Below are 18,051 nucleotides of genomic sequence, written 5' to 3' on the forward strand. Positions count from 1 at the left end.
TCTGCACATGTTGACGTGGTCCCATCATTTTCAGCTCAGTGATGGCTGCTGGAAGATTCAGTCGAATCATAAAAGATCTGATCAATCCAAAACCTCCCAAGCCACCTTACAGTCATGTTGTGCAGATTGGTGACCCAGCTCTGAGGGCAAAGGCCTTGACTGTTGAGCCAAAAGAACTTGGTTCTGAACATATCCAGCAGGTTAGCTAAACAGATCTGGACTATAGCAACATTGATGATGTTATATTTAAGAATCATTGCAGGTATTGATTTTAAGAAATTAGTTAGATTGCACTCCAAATTTGTATGGTTATCCCATGTTAATATTGGTTACTTGAATGCATTTTGCAAAGTAAAGAAAATCATTGCCTCATGTCATACAGAGCAACCTTACTGGAGCCAGTATATTATGGCTGCTTTTGTTGTATTGTAATGTGCCACAATGTAGAAAACTCTGCAATTGCACCAAACTGGTCTGGAGAGGTGTGAAAGTGCTTAATTGGTGCTGCACATTATTTGAGTTAATAAGCTAAACCAAATACCATTTCCCTCAGGTGATAAAGACATTGGTGAAGACAATGCGAAGGTATAAGTGCTCTGGCCTGGCTGCACCCCAGATTGGAGTACCAGTGAGGTGAGTGAAGATGCACAGATAAAAACAAAATGGCTACAATCAGTTATCACCAAAATGGAATGGATGTTTGTGTTGTTATAACTTGTGAGTGCAGATAAGTTAAAAGAGTAACAAATAGAATGAGCATGCCCTGCATATGAGGGCTAGACATGTTTGTGAACAGAGTGAACAGAGAACATGATTTGTCACAGGACTTGTGCAGTATTGCCATCATTTTTCATGACCTTGGGCTTCTAATTTATGAACACATCTCCAGCATCAGAATGTGGTGTGGTTTAGTCATGAGACATGAATTGTAACCCCATTGCTTATGATGTGTGCTGTAGAATATAAAAATGTGTATGAGGTATGGATGTGATGAATATTATGTGTGTAATACCACTGCCAAAATATGATGTTTTACTTCAATATGGCCTGTACTGCTTACCACTCCACCATTTGTTTCTGGGCTGACCAGTCTGTGCTGTGCTGGATGCTTTTGAAGTCACTCAGCCTCCATCCAATGCTGTGTGGGCAGGATAATCGCCGTGGAGATCACCAAGAACCACGTGCGCGCCCACGCGCCCGCGGTGGTGAAGGCGCGCGAGATGCGGGTGACGCCTCTGCGGGTGTTCGTGAACCCCGAGCTCACGGTGGAGGACTTCACCACCATCCAGTCCCCGGAGGGCTGTGCCAGCCTGCGCGCGCTCACGGGCATCGTGGAGCGCTACCGCAGCGTCACCGTCTCAGGTACGGCCGCGGGGCTGCCGGCGGCGCTGGCGCCTCCTGTCTGCCTCCCCCTGTGTGTTTGTGTTGGGAGGACGGCCTCGGCGGCCTCTGTGGGTCGGTGCCGTTTGTGTCGCCTCGTCCCGGCGGGCGGCGTGCGCTCGCGGCGCCGTTGCGGCGGGCGATGGCTGTCGACACAGAGTCATTCGAGGTCTGAGGGGGCCGGTCCGACCCGCAGCCTGTGCTGCTGTGCAGGACTGAGCCATCACCGTCTGGCTCTGCCTCCGGGGATGACCGCCTGAGGCGCCGTTTGAAACCTGTCCGGTTCCTCGCAGTCCGGCGTGGACAGTCCTTTGCCGCCGACTGGACCACCTGGCGGGCGCTGTGGCGGAGGGAGGGGAGGGGGCAGTGATCCGAGGTGGCTGCATCTGCTCCCCAACCGAATCGAGCGTTTAGGTGCTTGGTATGTGGTCGGCGACGTTTGCGCATGCTGTGCCAGAACGATATGTTATGTTGACCCTTCCGCGGCATACGGCGAAGCCAGCGATCACCATACTCTTTTGTACGATCTGTGTTGGATGAATGATGATGACAACAGTATGGACCGTAAGGTGCCGATGTTGATGATAATGAGGACAGAGACATGAAATGTTGGCACGAAATCCCCATGTTGGCCTTAATACACGATGGTTTCCTGGCGGTGGTGCGGGCTGTATATGGCGCCACCTATCAGACAAGTTTGCTAGATCTAGTTCCGACAATGACCACAACAGGACTGCACATTCCGCAGGAAATACGCTCGCGCTCTGAAGAAGTTTCTGGCTCCTGCGCTGAAAACGAACGTCCCATACCTTTCAGAAACCGATCCATTCAATCGTCCATTTTGTTATAACAAGATAAAAATTGCGCCCGAGTTGTACGTGCATTGACTGGCCCGCCGTAATCGCAATCAAGATCGATGGGGAACGACGATGGTAGATGACATGTGAAATAAACTATGGAACGGAAGTAACTCCTAGATGTGCTTGGAGAGCATTCTATGAATGACCATTTTTTGTCTGGTTTGGCCCTGATATCAGGCGAAACAGGGCCCACTTCTGGCGCGTATTGCTTCCGTATGACTGCAGGTTGTTGCATCGCAAGGAGCTCCTGGAATATATGAACCAATGTCACGTGTGATTGGTTGGATTTCTCTAGAAAGTCCAGTGGGCGTAGTGCAGCCTATGAAATATGAGATTACCCTTGCATAATATACAGTGTTTGAACCCGTGAAAATTTAACTATTTGTGTATGCATGGTACGTACTTGGGTGTCGGGACACCAGCTTTACCGCCACCATAATTCATGAGCTTGCATAGCTTGCGCGTTCAATTTACGATGGTCCCTTGGTACCGTCGACCCTTTCAGTCAGCTGGTGTCGCCGGTTGTCTGTCGCTGGTCATTAGCGTGTGTTGGATCCGTCTGCTCCTTCCCGTCCGCGGGATGGCGAGTCCACGCTCCGCCGGGCGCCAAGCCACCCGGCGCGGCGATCACGAGCGGGACGGCGGGCAGCGGAGAGGGACAGCTCAATGACTCATCCGGTCCCAGCCGTGGGAGGAACTGGACGGCGGCCTGTGTACCCCACGCGGTGCACCGCATGTCGCGTCGCTTGACCCGTGGGCGGTGCCGGAAGTGGCGTCGCCCGACCCGTGGGTGGCGCCGGAAGCTGCGTCGCTTGACCCGTGAGCGGTGCTGGAAGTTGCGTCCCTTGACCCGTGGGTGGTGCCAGAAGTTGTGTCACTTGACCCGTGGGCGGCACCGGAAGTTGCGGCGCCCGACCTGTGGGCGGCGCCGGAAGTTGTATCACTTGACCCATGGGCTGCACCGGAAGTCGCGTCACTTTACCCGTGGGCGGCGCCGGAAGCTGCGTTGCCTGGCCTGTAGGCGGCGCCGGAAGTTGCATTGCCTGGCCCGTGATCCCAGGTGGGAGGGACCTTGTAACCGCCGATCCGCGGTATCCGTTTGTCTGGCGTGACCGTTACGTTGGCGGCGTGGCACTGACAGGGCGTGGGCGGGCTCTGAAATGTCGGCCGCCGGCGGAAGCCCGCCCGGCGTCGGCAGCCGCTCGGTCCCCCGGCCACCCATCCGGAGGGAAGCGGAAGACTGCTGGCGCGGTCTCCAACTCCGGTGGCGGATGCGACAGGTGCCAGTGTGGGGCGAAGTTCGCTGAACGGCACCTCGTGTTGCGGGTGGCGAGCAGGAGATGAGCTGCTGGTCGGTGACCGAATGCTGACATTGGCGTGGGGCGTGCTCCATTCTCCGCGGAGTGTTCGCCGGGCCTGCCGCGACGCCAGACCCGCCACCTGCCGGGTCTCCTCTCCCCGCTGCAGCACGCTTGGAGGCTCTCCACGCTGGTGGTCACTGCACCTGTATCCGTCGTATACAGTAACGGATGGCGTGATCGCCAATAATCTGTCTCTGCCCACGCGAAAGGTACCACCAATGGCACAAATTGCTATCTCAATGTTCAATAGACATCGTTTACCCTGCCAGAATGCCTCGCTTGCCGGTGTTGAATGTTTCAGTTTGTTCGCGCCTTGTTAATATTTGATCCCCTATGTCTGATGGCTGGTGTCGGCGTTGGCCTCATGTTGTGGATATTTTATCGCGCGGCTACATCCGTCCCTGCGATGATCCCACGGGCCCGCAAACGTTTTCTTCGCAGCGCTTCTGTTGCGCCCATGATGGCACGTTGATGGCACGTTACGCCCATGATGGCGCGCCCATGATGGCACGTTGCTAGGCTCATGCCGCCTGTTTCCAAGATTCTCAAGTCACATCCGTTTTCGCTGCCTGCGGTTTCAAGAGTTTGCACGAGCCGGCAGCACGTGTAGTGCGTCCGGTTCGGATTACACTCCTCGGAAAACCGCCGGCGGCGGATGGGCATCGCGTTTCACAGTGTCGGCTGCCGTGTCGCTCTGCGCGCGCCAGTGCCGTGACCACCCACTCACAGCGGCGAAAGGGCGGCGCCACCCACTCCCAGTCAAGCCTCGAGGAACCAGTGCGTAGCTCCTTTGACGCATGCGCGCGTTTGGCTTCTGCGATCGCGGTCAGGAGATCGCGGCCGCCTTCGCAGTGACTGCTACAGACGTCAGCACGACCGAGGCGGCGGCTGTTCGGCGGCCGTCGCGTGACGTGTTGACATGGCGACCGGACGTGCGCCTGGTTCCCGGTGTTGGTTTCTGGTTCCCAGTGTTGGTTCCCGGTTCCCATTGTTGGTTGCCTCGTTCCCACTTCCCCTGATGAAGACGTGGTCGTGGATTCTGGATCCGGCTGGTTCTTTGATAAACATCTGCTCGTGGGTTCTGGAGCCCGGCGGTTGTTTTGTGATCACCTGACCCTGGGTCTGGTTCTCGCTGGCTCTTTTGCTAGCGAATCATGCGGGCTCCCGGCTCATATTGGTTCCCTCACAAACACCAGACCTGGGTTCCTGGCTCCCATCGGTTCTTTTATCAAGGCCAGGGTCTGGTTCTTTGCCCCCATTGGCTCACCACAAACGACAGGCCTTGGTTTGTGGTTCCCATCGATTCACTCATAACACAACGAATTCTGGCTTCTCAATGGTTTGCTCGTAAACGGCAAGCCGGGTTGCCGTTCGACACCATTTCACCACCGAAGGTAAATCGTCCGAGATAAATGACATCGTGCGCATGTGCAGCAATACTTCCTTTGCTACAGGCATCACATAAGTGCACTGTGTGGATATGCTTTGGCTCCGTACAAGATGACGAGATAAGGTCCCGGTTATCACCGACGGCCTTACCTTAATGCGGGATTTTGGTTCCTGCTCGATCCTCGGCAAAATACTGACTGTATCTGGGGCCCTGCGTGAACCGCCCATGGTCCAGGCTGCGCCTCGGATCTCGCCGGATTTCGGCATTGTGCTGGATCCTGGTACTTTCCGGATCTGGGGTTTGATTCCAAGCTTGTTCCTGGGATGTTCCTGCTTCTGAAGCCAGGCGCCAGAAACTGGTGTCCGGGAACAAATCGTAGGAACCGGAGGAATGTCTAGACTGGCGATGAACGCCATGTGAAAGTTGTGGAAACCACCCGCTGCTCCTTTCCTTGCCCAGTTAGCAAGTTTTTGAGCTTCAAAGCGCGTCAGATGCATTGGTTATTTGCGCCAATGGTGGATTGACGGATTTATGGATTGGTTGCGCGATAGCTGTACAAAGACGGTGAGCCAGCAGCAGACTAATCAAGCGACACAGCTTGCATGCCCAGATCCTGGGCCGCGCCGCAGCCGACTCAGTGCTCTCGCAGCTCTGGCTGCAGCTCGCCGGACGCGACGCATTGCTCACCGTCTGGCACTTGGTATGTTGGGGAGACGGATCGGGGCATTAGGCGGCGCCGGGTGCTACACTGTTCCCGGGCGCCTGAACGAGGTGATTCGGCCGGCTGGGGATTGGCCCGCTGCAGCTGGCCACCGGCCGACGACGGTGCGGACCGGGCCGGGGCCGGACCGGGGCCGCGCCGCAGCCGCCGCGGCAGCCCACCGGCCGGCCTCACGCTGGCCACTGGCGGCTAATATAGCACCCGGCTGCGAAGCTGGCCGATTAATGGCCTTCGATTGAAAGGTGGATTGAGATTGACGCGATGTTTTTCGGTGCGAAATTTTGTTGACCGCGCTGTTCAACGAATGTAAGTGGTAAGTATTGCCAGGAACGAGGTTGCACTGGACGAGGACGGGATGAATTTCCGCGGGTATTTCCGCTCACGAGGAGGGTGGGCGCAAATAACCCCAGCCGATGCCGCGCCCTAAAACCTCAAACAACAGCAAGAGCTCTCCGAGTGACCCGCTCCTGGCCCGACAGTCTCGAGCTATTTTTTGTGATATCAGATTGGATTCGAAGTGTGTATTGTGTTTGAACCATTGTGACATAATGGCTTGCATTTATGTCTGATAAGGTATGTTCGGATTTGCTATAATGACTATTTCTCTCTTGATAATTACTTTATGAAGCCCTTGCTTATTAGGAGACCCAGGAAATTGCATTCCTGCAAACCCTTTAGTCTCTCCAGAACATATCAAACCAGAATGATGCTATTTGTTTGCCGGGCTTAAGGGTGGAGCCGGAATGCTGCCTCGGGGGTGGGCGGCTTGGGGAGGGCAAAACCCCCGAAGTTCTCCCGATTTTCCAAACACTCATCAGGCCTTGCCTTTGTTTACTTCTTGGATTGTTCTAGGACAAACTTTTAATAGTCTTAGTCAAAGTTGCTTAGATTTTCTTCGAAGTGTAGAAATCTGTTAATTGTTGCCCGACTTAACCAGTTTTCGACAGGGTGCTTGCCCCTCCCCTTGGATCCGCCCTCCTACGGGTTCCGCTTCGTTGACAGCAATTGGAACGTTTCCATCGCGACAAAAACGATGCACACCTGCGTCAGGAGCTGTCAGTGCCAGTAGCTGGGTCGTTTTAGCAGCTGGAGTTTTCGCATGCATCTCTCGCAAGTGCCGTTATTGGGCCATCACCTTGTGATTAAGTGCATTTGCGGTACAGAACCACTGCGCATAGACGTGATCCTGGAGGGTGTGTACTCTTGTTGGAAATATGCGGATATGTTATGATTAGTTTCTGTGATAGGGAATTACAGACTGGGATAATCATATGATGAGCGACAAACATGAAACGAAATGTAGCATATTGTAAAACTGCATAGCAATCAAACATTTGACATTTATGCCTACCCTCCAGTCCTTAAATCTGGACATTGCGCGAGTTCGGTGAGGACCTTAAATAGTCAGATATATCAATTAAGTCGTACCAACCTGCTTATACGTCTTCAGCTTTTAATCTCATGATATGTGAGAACATTGTTTCGGTCGTTTAACGTAATGGTTATGCAAGCCTGCGGAATAAATTTGCCGAACGAGCACCCGGGGTAATGAGTGTTTGCTAAATGAGTGTTTGCATCGTCTTATCATCGCTGTATGCAACATTTTTCTTGTAAATTACCGACGCTTGCAACACAACCTGGATGCAGACAGCATGTGTTTTACTTGCCCTGGTCGTGTCTTATCCTAAACCTATGACCAGCTCAGCCTGTTGTGGTATGAAAGCAGCTGTCGCCGTAACAAAACTCCCTGTCGTGCGCCTCATGATGCCGCAGGGTTCCACAAGCGGCTGCAGGGTATAGACACTTTCCTGCACACATCCAACTGGCTTTCTTTTTGGGTATCGTGGTATGTGACGGCTAGTGGCAAACAACGCCAAACTACTTCCCTCTTGTATGCTTTTATGCCCTACCTTTCCCGGGTGCACTGGAGCACTGCGCGTTAGAACGGATTTTGGGGGCTTCATGTTGTTTCTTCTCATACCCTGCCGTAGGGCTCATGGAAACAGTTTCCCTACCGTTTGTGGTGTGGTTTACGGTGTGATCGGACGGGTAGCTGCCCTCTGTCCCACTTCCATTCCGTTTCCCTCCTGTTTGCGCTCCGAGCAAAAGGTGCTGGCAGACCAAAGCCGGGCATTGCCGGCGTGTTACTGTACTGCTGTATTAACCGCACAGCATATGCGATGTCGTTCACCAGAGGATGTTATACTCCCTGAGTGTAAAGAAGCGGTTCGCACAGTTCGCCATGTTTAATGCTCAGTTGCTCTTCAGTTGAACTGAGCGACGAATGCGAGGACAACCAGTGGCGACCTCAGTTGGCGACATTCTAATCGGGGTTTCATTAGTTGTTTAGATGGCGCTACCATCGCAACTACTGCTATTGGAAAAGGGACCGTGGTGCGTGATCATGTGCGGACATGAAGCTCATCAGCTCATCAGCTATTACCGTTTCGGCAGCCACAGCCACAGGTGGTTGAGATGCGCTTGCAAGGCTGCAACGGATGTGAGGTCTGCAGAACGCCCGCAAGCGGTCCCGTTCACCGCGATCGTCTTGGGTCTTCCCCAGGCACTGATGCGTCTCGTCTGACGCTCACTTCATCGGCCGCTGCGGGCACATCGCCTCGCCGCCCAGCCGCAGCACGCCACGCACGCACATACACACACGACATAGAACAACTGAGCAGACGTCACTGGTAGTGACGCTTGTGTCTCGTGTGACCCGTGCGTGGAACGCAGGAAATTGCTGAACTGTGCGGGTCCAGAAGCGCGTGAACAGCGGCTCCTGAAGCACATGGCAAAGGAACAATCCAGACGCAGATACAGCTTGTCGGCGACAAGGGCTGACAAAGCTCCTGCTTGGACAGGCGGTGCCACAAGCATGGTCACAGTCTGCGACGTGGGGTATCGCTGGAAGGATCAGGCGGTTGTTAGCCGACATTGGCTCCATTCCACGCTCGCTGGGCGCGTCACTGGCTATGTTTGCGGAAGTAACGAGCTGTAATGTCCCGTGGCGGACATGCGTACCGCAAACATGTCAGGCTTGGATGCAAACAAGTTTTACCGCATGTAGGCGTCCAAAAGACGAGTTGCTCGTATGATGAGTCAACGCTTCAAGGGACTTAGCCCTCTCCACGAGCGCCAGCGTTATGTTCCGCTGCCCACTAGTACAAGCTGAAACGACAAGCTGCCTGAAGCTTTCTCTTAAGGCGAACTGATGCGGACAGACTAGGCCCAAGACCGGCGGCCACTACATCGCCAGATCCGCAAATCTGGAACACTGCACAGCGGTAATTACGGCTTTGTCGCTGTAAATGAAAATCGCAGGGGAAACGTACAGTTTAATCGCAAACTCCAGTCTCAATATTCTATTTTTTTGCAAAAAGAAGAAAACAAAACAATATTACAGGCCTTAATGTTTGTCACAGCCCGAATTCAATCATTCTGAGGGGACGTGACGTGGCCTGAAATGTGTTTACGCTGACCGCCTTCTCAACTAGGGTACAAAATACAGACGAGAACACATAGGAGTGAAACATAACTTCCATGTGATAAGTCATTGACTACATTCGCTGTCACAACGCTATGTGGTGGACCAGCGGACAATCTGCTCTTTTTTACCAGGAACAAAATATTTGAGCTGATGAGGAAGTTTATGGTCGGAGCTCATCTTGGCCCTGCACATTCCGTCGTTCAATGTCGCGCCTGCCTCAAGATGCGCGTCAGCATATCTGACACGAACGGACTATCCGTCTTCAATGGTATGTCGTCGTATATGTGACGCCAGACGTATCAAGGACGTCAGATTCATCCAGTTGATAGACCGGCCCCAGTAGCCCATCATAGTCGAATGCTACAACCAGCCACCCCCTGTCCCAACAGCCGTCGGTAGTCCATCCAGATTAAAGACGTCCATCCATCCCGCTCGAATCTCGAGAGCCTGGCGGCGGAGACCTCACCGGCGCCCGAGCCTTCGGCTGAGCCGCACGAAGCCGGCCGACCGGGGCCAGAGCCGACCGGCAGCCGTCGCGTGGTATGCGGCCGCTCTTTAACAGCGACACCTATTGGCCTGCGTCTGAAGTGCGGCGCGTGCCGCGAAGGCCTGCCGCGCCGCCGCCGCCGCCGCGGCAGCGCTCCGAGATCAGCTGGCACCGGGCTAGGCGGCGCTGGCGGCCGTGACGGGGCGGGGCCGTCGCGAATCGGGCCGCTGCCGCCGCTCGGTCACGCTGACGGCTCGGTCACGGAGCGCGGCCCGCTGGCCCGCCGGCGGTGGTGTCACGTGGTGCGGCTGGCCGTCGTCATGACGACGGCGCAGCGTCTGGCGCCTTCTGCTGGTGGCAGTTATCGCGCTGCTGTGTCGTATGGCGACGGTAACAGTTTGTCGTCTTGTGAAGGTCTGAGGGTCGTGGGGTCCAGTCTTCTGCTGGTGCTGGCTTTGCTTTCTGCTTTGTAGGTTTCGTAACGCGTGATCCCAGTTTGACCATATCGTGTTGTTATCTAGATATCGAGGCAAGTAAGTGCCTTCCACCCTCAGCAGTTCCAGATGCCACAGTCGTTCTGAAGCTGGTGGGAACGAGACCAATGAGTTACTTACGTAAAGGAAGCATGGAATGAAATCCTCGCGCTCTGCCGGTCCGCAAGCATTTTGTGGAGCGAGCCGGGTGGGATGGTCGGTCGGGATGGTTACGGTTTTGGCATAGGACTGCGTTGGAATCGAAGACCCCCACGCGGTTCGCCGATCGCAACGGTCCTCTTCCACTGGAACGTGCTCAAGGCGTGTTCTCGCTCACGCTGTACCGTCACATCGTATAAGCTGCATCGAGGACACCAAGGCAGATACACTGCGGTAGCTTCGGCCCGTAGTTACGACAACGAAAAGGCGGGGGGACGCGTGCTAGCGTTTTCCTTTATTCCCATGAAAGAAGGGAAATGACCACCAAGTACGCAATTACGGCTGTGACAACTACTGTGCGATTAGCGCAGCTGTGATGCCTTATCTCGGGCGCATGGCGCTTGTTCTCATAGTTGATACGCTCCCTGTGCTGCTATAACGTCCAACCCACTTACAACGTGCCGACTGCAAATCCGGGATGAAATCGCCGATGCACGCTCTGAATCTATTCGGAGCCCGGCTCACAACCCTCGTGGGAGCCGGCGACAGCGCTGGCGCTGCGGGCGGGCCATCAACACCTGGGCACGGTCTCGCTCGAGCTCGAACCGGGTGTCACCGGGGCCGCTCGATCAGCGGCGTAGTCAGGTGGTGGCCCGTCGGGACACGTGCCCTTCCCCCCCCCCCACCGCCCCTCCGCCGTATTAAGTTAACTACATGTTGATATGCGTGCGGCAATACATGTTAGCATGCGAAACTCGAGGTAGGCTCGTAAAATTAAGTCGATCGAGAACATGCAATGTTTTTACGCTGTGCAGGAAATGGCGCGCGGCTGTGGTGCGTTAAGCTCGGCTTTCAGTCAAACTGTGAGTGCCCCGCTCCCCCCTCTCCCCTTCCATCGCGAATTTATGCGTACGCCTCTGTGCCGACTGGCCGTTCTCTGTGATCGGACCGACGTGGGCCGAGTTTCGACGCGATGGGGCCGCGGCTCGCCGGCTCCCGGAAGTCTGCGATGGACGGGCCTGTGAATAATTGCCGTGTTCGGCAGCTGTCACAGTCGACTCGATGCGTGATCGCTCCTCACCCGGCGCAAGCACTCCTGAAGTGGAGCGTTGACGGACGTGAGCAGCGGGAACGTGTACTGAGCAGCCCCGGGCTTGCCCGATGATATGGTCAAATTAGCTGTATTTGACAATAGCCACGCACCGTAAGTCTCCGCTGTCGGTGTTGCTCGTTTTTCGCACTGCCAAGCAAGCGTTGCCGTGTTAAACCTCCCCGCGTTGTGCGTGCTTCTCGCAGTCCATTTCGTACCCGGAGCCCGCTTGTCTTCGTGAATTCTCAGCGGTGCTGGATCGGGTTTCGCTCCTTCAGTGTGCCCCTCTGTGCCAGCCATGTTGAGCGGCGGAGTAGATCGCCGCCAGCCGCGCAGCACCGCCCATTTCGGCGCTATGTCGGCCCAATGTCGGCGCTATGTCGGCGCGCCTCGGCCGCCTGTCGCCTTCCTCCGACGCCGCGCCGAATGCGCGCGGCCCGCCGGCGCTGACAGCGGCGCCGGCCCGGTAAAAAGGCGACGCGCGGCGGCGCACCCCTGCATACCCGATGTGCGGACTGAGCCAGAGGAGCGGCCAGGACTGGCATCACGGCGGCGAGCTCGACACGCCGGTGTCGGCACCGGACCGGACCGGGATAGGGGACGGATAGAGCCAGAGGAGCGGTCAGGACCGGCATCACGGCGGCGGACTCGACACGCCGGTGTCGGCACCGGGCCGGACCGGGGTGGGGGACGGATAGAGCCAGAGGAGCGGTCAGGACCGGCATCACGGCGGCGAACTCGACGCGCCGGTGTCGGCACCGGACCGGGCCGGGATGGGGCACAAACAGAGCCGGAGGGGCAGCCAGGTACCACGTCTGGGAGGCGATGCGAAAGGTGAATTTACGGTTGGGGTGTGACCCGTGCACTGGATGAGTCGGCTTTGCGCTGCTCTTGAAATGGTCTGAGCTGAGGTTCGTCTCCTCGAATGACTCGGAGCTTTAATTGATAAGAAAGAGGTGGAGGAACAGGAGGTGGATGAGTGCTATCAAAATGGCTATCTGTGCAGCGGTGGCCCCGTAAATTTTTGAGTGTCAAGATGTTGTGGGGAGAGTAGCTCACCAATATGGCTTATAGCGTTACATAAGATACATGAAGCTACTTTACTAATAGTATGTGACAGATATGACAGTATATGACCGGCGGATATCGTACTGATATCCTTCTTACAAAGTGCAGGAGCCTAATGCTGTACAGAAAGCAGCGGCAAAAACACCAAGCACCGATGTGGCGCGCTTTTGTTGGGACGATTGTCGCGGCTTACTGACGCATTCAACGCCTGAGGTCATTTAACGTCGGCATCTTTCACACCGACCGTCACAGGGGAGGATGACAGCTCCGACCGGGAGTCATGCCTGAGCCTCACGACCTTCCAGACAAGGTCGCGCGCGAACGCTCCCCTCGCTGAGCTTCGCTATCCCCTCGGCTTCCATGGGGAGGCAAGGTAATCACTGCGAGGCCCTCAGTACGGACGTCAAAAGCCGTATGACCGGTACCCTGTGGTAAGAGCACAGCTATATTTCTAGGCAAGTACACTGCTTGGGTTTGCGCGGATATTATGATAGCCGGGGCGCGTGCGTGTTATCCTAGCCATGAAGCGAGTGGCTCGCCTGATCCGGCGAGGATGGACGTATTCGGAGAAGCCTGTGTCTGCGCTACACGCTCTACGCGGACTGATCCCAGCCCGCGGAGTGACTGCGGTTGCCCCACCCGTTTTGGGCGGTGTTTCCCGGGGCGCCAGTCCGGAGCATCAGTCTGGAGCAGCAGTCCGGAGCATCGGTTGGTATGCTGGCTGGTGTCTCCGGGACGCCAGTCCGGAGCATCAGTCCGGACCAGCAGTTGGTATGCCAGCTGGTGTCTCCAGAGCGTCATTCTGCGACGCGCCGAATGGCTTTCGCTCGGGCGGCGGTCTCCGTGGATCGGTAATCACTCATCCCACAACGCGTCCGTCGCGTTAGCCCAGCCCGGTCGAACGCGACCGCGCCTCGGGCCGAACAACGCGGCGCGGCGCGGAGCTGAACGCGTCATAAGCCGGCCGTCGTAGCCCTGCTCTGAACACGGCTCAGGTCAGGGCGCGTGGCCGCCGCCGTTGAGCGCGGCTTAAACCACGGGCTGGAGAGCAGCGGTTTCACCCAGCCCGAACCCCTGCGCCGCGGGTGGCCTGGTGCGACCGTGCAGCGGCGCCTGCGGCGCACCTCTGGCGGTCGGGTCGGCTCGTGCGGCCGTGCAGCGGCGCCTGCGGCACGTCTCTCGCGGTCCGGTCGGCTCGTGTGACCGTGCAGCGGCGCCTGCGGCGCACCTCTCGCGGTCGGGTCGGCCCGGCCGTCAGCCCCACCCTCGGCTTTCGTTTGTCCGTGTGCCGTCGTCGTGGCCGTGCCGCGTCGCAGTGGATGCCCGGCGGCGGCTGTGAGAGGCGGCTGGTGGTTTGGGTCGCACCCACACGCCCTCTGATTCGCACCCGTCGACCCGGACAGGAAGCTGGGCGCGGTTCGGACCGCGCCGTGGCGGCCGGTCTCGGGGGCCTACGAGCCAGCGAAATTGTTTCTTTGTTCGCGCCAGGCTGTGATTAAACGTATGAATTCCTGTCTGCAGGTGGCCGATTACACGAGGGCTTGTGGGAGAGCAGCTGCGTTGCCAGGGCGGCTGCGAGTTGTGTGGGCCTGTAACACATTTCGCGCGAGGTTCACACGTGTGTCGACTCGACGGCGTTCTGTCTGTTCGCCGGTGACCCATGCCGCGTGTCGTGCCGGTGCGCCGCAGATGGGACAGGGGCCCGGGAAGCCGCAGACGGCGGCGGCGCGGCGTGGCTGCCACGCCCCGCGTCCGCGCCAGCCGCCGTCACCCGGACTGGGCCGGCTGGCTGCGGGCTGACGCGGCCGCTGCCGCCGGGATGTCGGCGGGTTCGGCTTATCAGCCGCTGATCCGATCAGACGCGCTCCGGAGCAAGCGTGCGGTTGGATTGGCGCCTTCGCGCGAGCGGCGGCCGGCCCGGTGCGACTCCTCGAGGCGGCTGAGGCCGGCGCTGCAGCTGAGCCGAGTCTTCGGTCGCCGAGCGCCGCGGGTGTGAAATATTCCCGTAGTGCTACAGCTACCCGTCTGTTGTCAGGCAGTCTTCTTTGAAGTACGTTTAATCCTTTTGATATTTACATGATGCCGTTGACTTGGAGTCAAAGGGTGTAACTAACGATCAAACTCAAAGCTTCTTTAATCCCTTTGAGCTGGGCCCAAGAATACGGAACGTCCCAGAAAAATTGCCAAACTTAGAAGAAATGTCGCTGAGGGGTGCCTTTGAAGTGAGTTCCTTTGCGCGCCACTGTATAGATAATGTTGAGCGACCATGAACAGCACGTGAACTTTGACTCCTCTCCCTCCCCACTATTCTACGCCCATGATCTGCCCAACCGGCATGGTTTTTCTTATCGACAAAGCATCCGATGTTTTTGGTCAAAAGGTGTATAAGATCGCCGGAGGTGATCCGTCCGATGTCTGTAACAGTGCGATGCTTCACGCCGATCCGTCCCAAGTCAGTAACAGTGCGATGCTTTACGCCGATCCGTCCCAAGTCAGTAACAGTGCGATGCTTCGCGCCGATCCGTCTGGTGTGGTTAACAGTGCGATGCTTCGCGCCGTCTGAGCAATGTGGCCAAATTGATCGAGCTGGGTGTCGATGATTTGAATTTAACTTCATGGCATTAGACCTCTGGCTGTGTTCAGCTTCAATCGCACGTCGCTAGGTCTGAACCGTTGAAGTTTGACCCTCACGCTCCTTAATCTGACATAATCTGCTATTAATGGCATAAAACAGCCCTGCTTCCAGCTCTCTGAGGGTGGGGCCAATTAGTCTTGTCTGTCACGCCCTGTCGCTGAATGGGCTGATGTGCGTCTCAATAAGGATTGGTGGACCCTGAATGAGGGCAAAAAGTAATTGGCAATGAAGCGAAATGCAGGGGCGCAATAGCATGTCAACGGAAGTGTTCCACATGTATATGGGTTTTTAACTGAAACTGACTCTTGGAGACCTTTTAGTGCCGTTCACAACCCTGCCCTTCTTGAGGCCTGAAGCCTCTCTAGTTTCTGAGCTGCACGCCCGCAAAAAAGTGGGGAGAGTATTCCAGTTACCTTGGCATCCGTGACATCATAATAGTAGCATGCAAATTGTGTCATTTCATAAGCCATACGGCGATCAAGGCCAAGCAAAAGCATTATTGTTGAGGCGCCAAATCTGGCGTTCGGAAACACGATTTCCAGATTTACCAGCCGTAGATTGGCTCTCAATTAATGTTGTGCGAGGTACGATAACGTAATCAAACCATGACGTATATTTACTCAACAGATTATTGTGTTGTTTAGAGCAGTCTTTTCCGCTAAAAGTGATATTAATAGTTTATATGTGAGCTTGGTTCATCATATCTCATTCCTGCTTCAGTTTCTTCAAGTGTGAAACATTCGCTTTAAAAGGGAATGTAAATATTGTATCCGTGTCATCCAATTGGCCGAACATGGCCACGCTGCATGTAGGTGAGTTGAGGGCGGGGGGGGGGGGGGGGGGGTATGGCTCGCCCTCCACCACGTACCGGTCAGGCCAACCCGGGCGGCGACTTGTGATGCCGTCGGCGCGCAAGACAGCGCCCGCCGCCCGGTCCGCACCGATGACAAGCAAAACACGGCCTGCGCGCGGCCAGGAGGACGGAGCGCGAGCGGGGCCCGGCAGCTGGAGCGGGGACGGCGGCGGTGCTCCGGCCGGGACGCCGAGTCGGCCGGCACAAAATCGACCCGCCCTCAGCCCGGGCCTGACGGGCGACGGACACCGCCGACACGGGACGGGCCCGCAACACGGCAGCGGCAGGGACGCGACGCCAATGCATAGTGATGACGGCCGATCAGCGGGCGGTGCGGGTGTGGGCGGCGCGCTGCATCAGCGCCGGGACGCGTCGGGCCCGCGAGACGCGCTGGACACCGGCGGACGCGGAGGCGGTGCCACGCTGGGGACGGCCGGCAGCCGGAGATGCGGCGTCAGATGGGCTCGTGCCGGCGGCGGGATGTCTGTGGCGTAGTGGGGCAGACGACATAGGTCCCGAAGGGCGTTGTAACCTGCCAGGATGCTGGAAAGTGCATACCTGATCCTGTTACCCAGCGCAACGTAAATGAGTGTTCTTTAAAGTCTTCCCATGAGTCTCATATGCAATTACTATGCACTGTCTTGTATTTGCATCAATGAACTTTGCCGTCCGATATGGGCAAGCTGTAAAAGTCGGTGGCAACGTTGGATGTTCAATTATAGGTGCCTCTTAGACATATCTCACCCATTTTCGTACTCGTGAACCTCCGTGTTCAGAATTATTTCGACTGTGTAAATTACTTCAACCGAATGATTTTCGGGCCGATGTCTCGTTAAATTTTTAAGCTGTTTATGATGCTTTCGGCGACATTTTTCCCCGGGTCTTTGGTCGAGCTTGTGTTGCCTTTTCTCAAATAGCATTTTCCTCCCCAGCGATAACGCTGCATTCTGACATGCGAATGAAGTGCCCGCGAAGTCTCCGGAATGCGCTTTGCGGCCGCCACCGTCGCTGCTTTCTGGCTGAAGCGCCTGAGCCCATGTGTGTTCGCAGCCACTGTCGTGCTCAAGTGCCAGCAGCTGCCCCACCTCTTGGAATATCCCAGCTCTCACGCGGACAGCTGCATCCACGCGGACGTCTCTGCATTCCACTGGCCCACACATCTCACTGAAATTACCCGTGTCCCGGCGGCTGCCGGGCGGACGTTTCACGCACGCGTGCCCCGCCGCAGGTGTATCGCCGGACGGCGAGAGAACCGAGTGGCGGGCGGATGGCTGGGCCGCGCGCGCTGTCCAGCACGAGATGGACCACCTGGCGGGGCTCATGTACGTGGACCGCTGCGACCCGCGCACCCTGGAGCACCAGCACTGGGCGCTCATCAACGCCCGCGCCGGCCGGTTCCTGCAGCACTTCGACGGGTTTAGGAACAGACAATGGGGCCTGTTCCTGTGAATGTCCGCTTACGAATGACGCTCGGGGCAGCCGGCGCGGACAAGATGACCGAGGAAGGTCACGTCGGCTGTGGACAGTGATGAGACAAGGCTGAGCGCGTGCTGTGTCAGGCCGTTGTCAAGCTGTTATCGTGCGGTGTGGACGTAATGATTCGCGTGGTATGGGTGTGCATTGTTGCGCAATAAAGGGACGAGCGAATGGTTACTGTTCTGTCGACCTCGAATGGCTGTATCCTGCATGTAAGGAAATAGCTCATGTAAGCAGGTGGGTATGCTTGTCCGCTATACACAACCTTGTGTTCTCCGCTCTGTCCCCCCGTGACTGATTCCTTGCACTATATGGATTGCGTGCGGGACCCGAGAGTGCCATGCGGGATCCTCTCCGCGACAAACCGCAGCTTAGCCGCGCATCCGCACTGGCCGTCGCCGGCCGACCGGCAGACACGGTAGCGTAGCTGCGGCGCGCGCGCGGCGCGCGCTCAGGGCGCTGCGCCGCCCCGCCGGCGGCGGTAAATCGTTCAATGTTGCAGAGGGCGCGGGGCGGGAACATGCGGATCGGTGAGCGGCGGCCGGTCCGCGCCGAGCCGAGCCCGGCCGCCGGGGCCTGGCCGCCGTCGGCAGCCGCCCGCCCGGCGCCGA

The 18,051-nt window shown here is 56.8% G+C and overlaps 1 protein-coding gene across 1 annotated transcript; it reads left to right on the top strand.

Moving 5' to 3' along the window:
* The first annotated feature begins 34 nt into the window (after window positions 1-34).
* On the top strand, window positions 35-17,617 carry LOC119101339 (peptide deformylase, mitochondrial). Its single transcript, XM_037224653.1, has 4 exons — window positions 35-200; window positions 554-633; window positions 1,151-1,362; window positions 17,193-17,617. Exons 1-4 carry the CDS (start codon window positions 42-44, stop codon window positions 17,411-17,413), a joined length of 672 nt encoding a protein of 223 aa, XP_037080548.1. The 5' UTR covers window positions 35-41; the 3' UTR covers window positions 17,414-17,617.
* The last annotated feature ends 434 nt before the right edge of the window (window positions 17,618-18,051 follow it).

The sequence above is a fragment of the Pollicipes pollicipes genome, unplaced genomic scaffold (genome assembly GCF_011947565.3).
Source record: "Pollicipes pollicipes isolate AB1234 unplaced genomic scaffold, Ppol_2.1 Scaffold_4881;HRSCAF=5763_pilon_pilon_pilon, whole genome shotgun sequence".
Classification (NCBI taxonomy): domain Eukaryota; kingdom Metazoa; phylum Arthropoda; class Thecostraca; order Pollicipedomorpha; family Pollicipedidae; genus Pollicipes; species Pollicipes pollicipes.

What these genes read in the sequence shown, in the direction of transcription:
- LOC119101339 (XM_037224653.1), top strand. Translation starts at nt 42, where the DNA reads ATGGCTGCTGGAAGATTCAGTCGAATCATAAAAGATCTGATCAATCCA. An exon ending in GTTCTGAACATATCCAGCAG is followed by an intron (nt 201 to 553) that starts GTTAGCTAAACA and finishes CATTTCCCTCAG; the next exon opens with GTGATAAAGACATTGGTGAA. An exon ending in CCGCAGCGTCACCGTCTCAG is followed by an intron (nt 1,363 to 17,192) that starts GTACGGCCGCGG and finishes GCCCCGCCGCAG; the next exon opens with GTGTATCGCCGGACGGCGAG.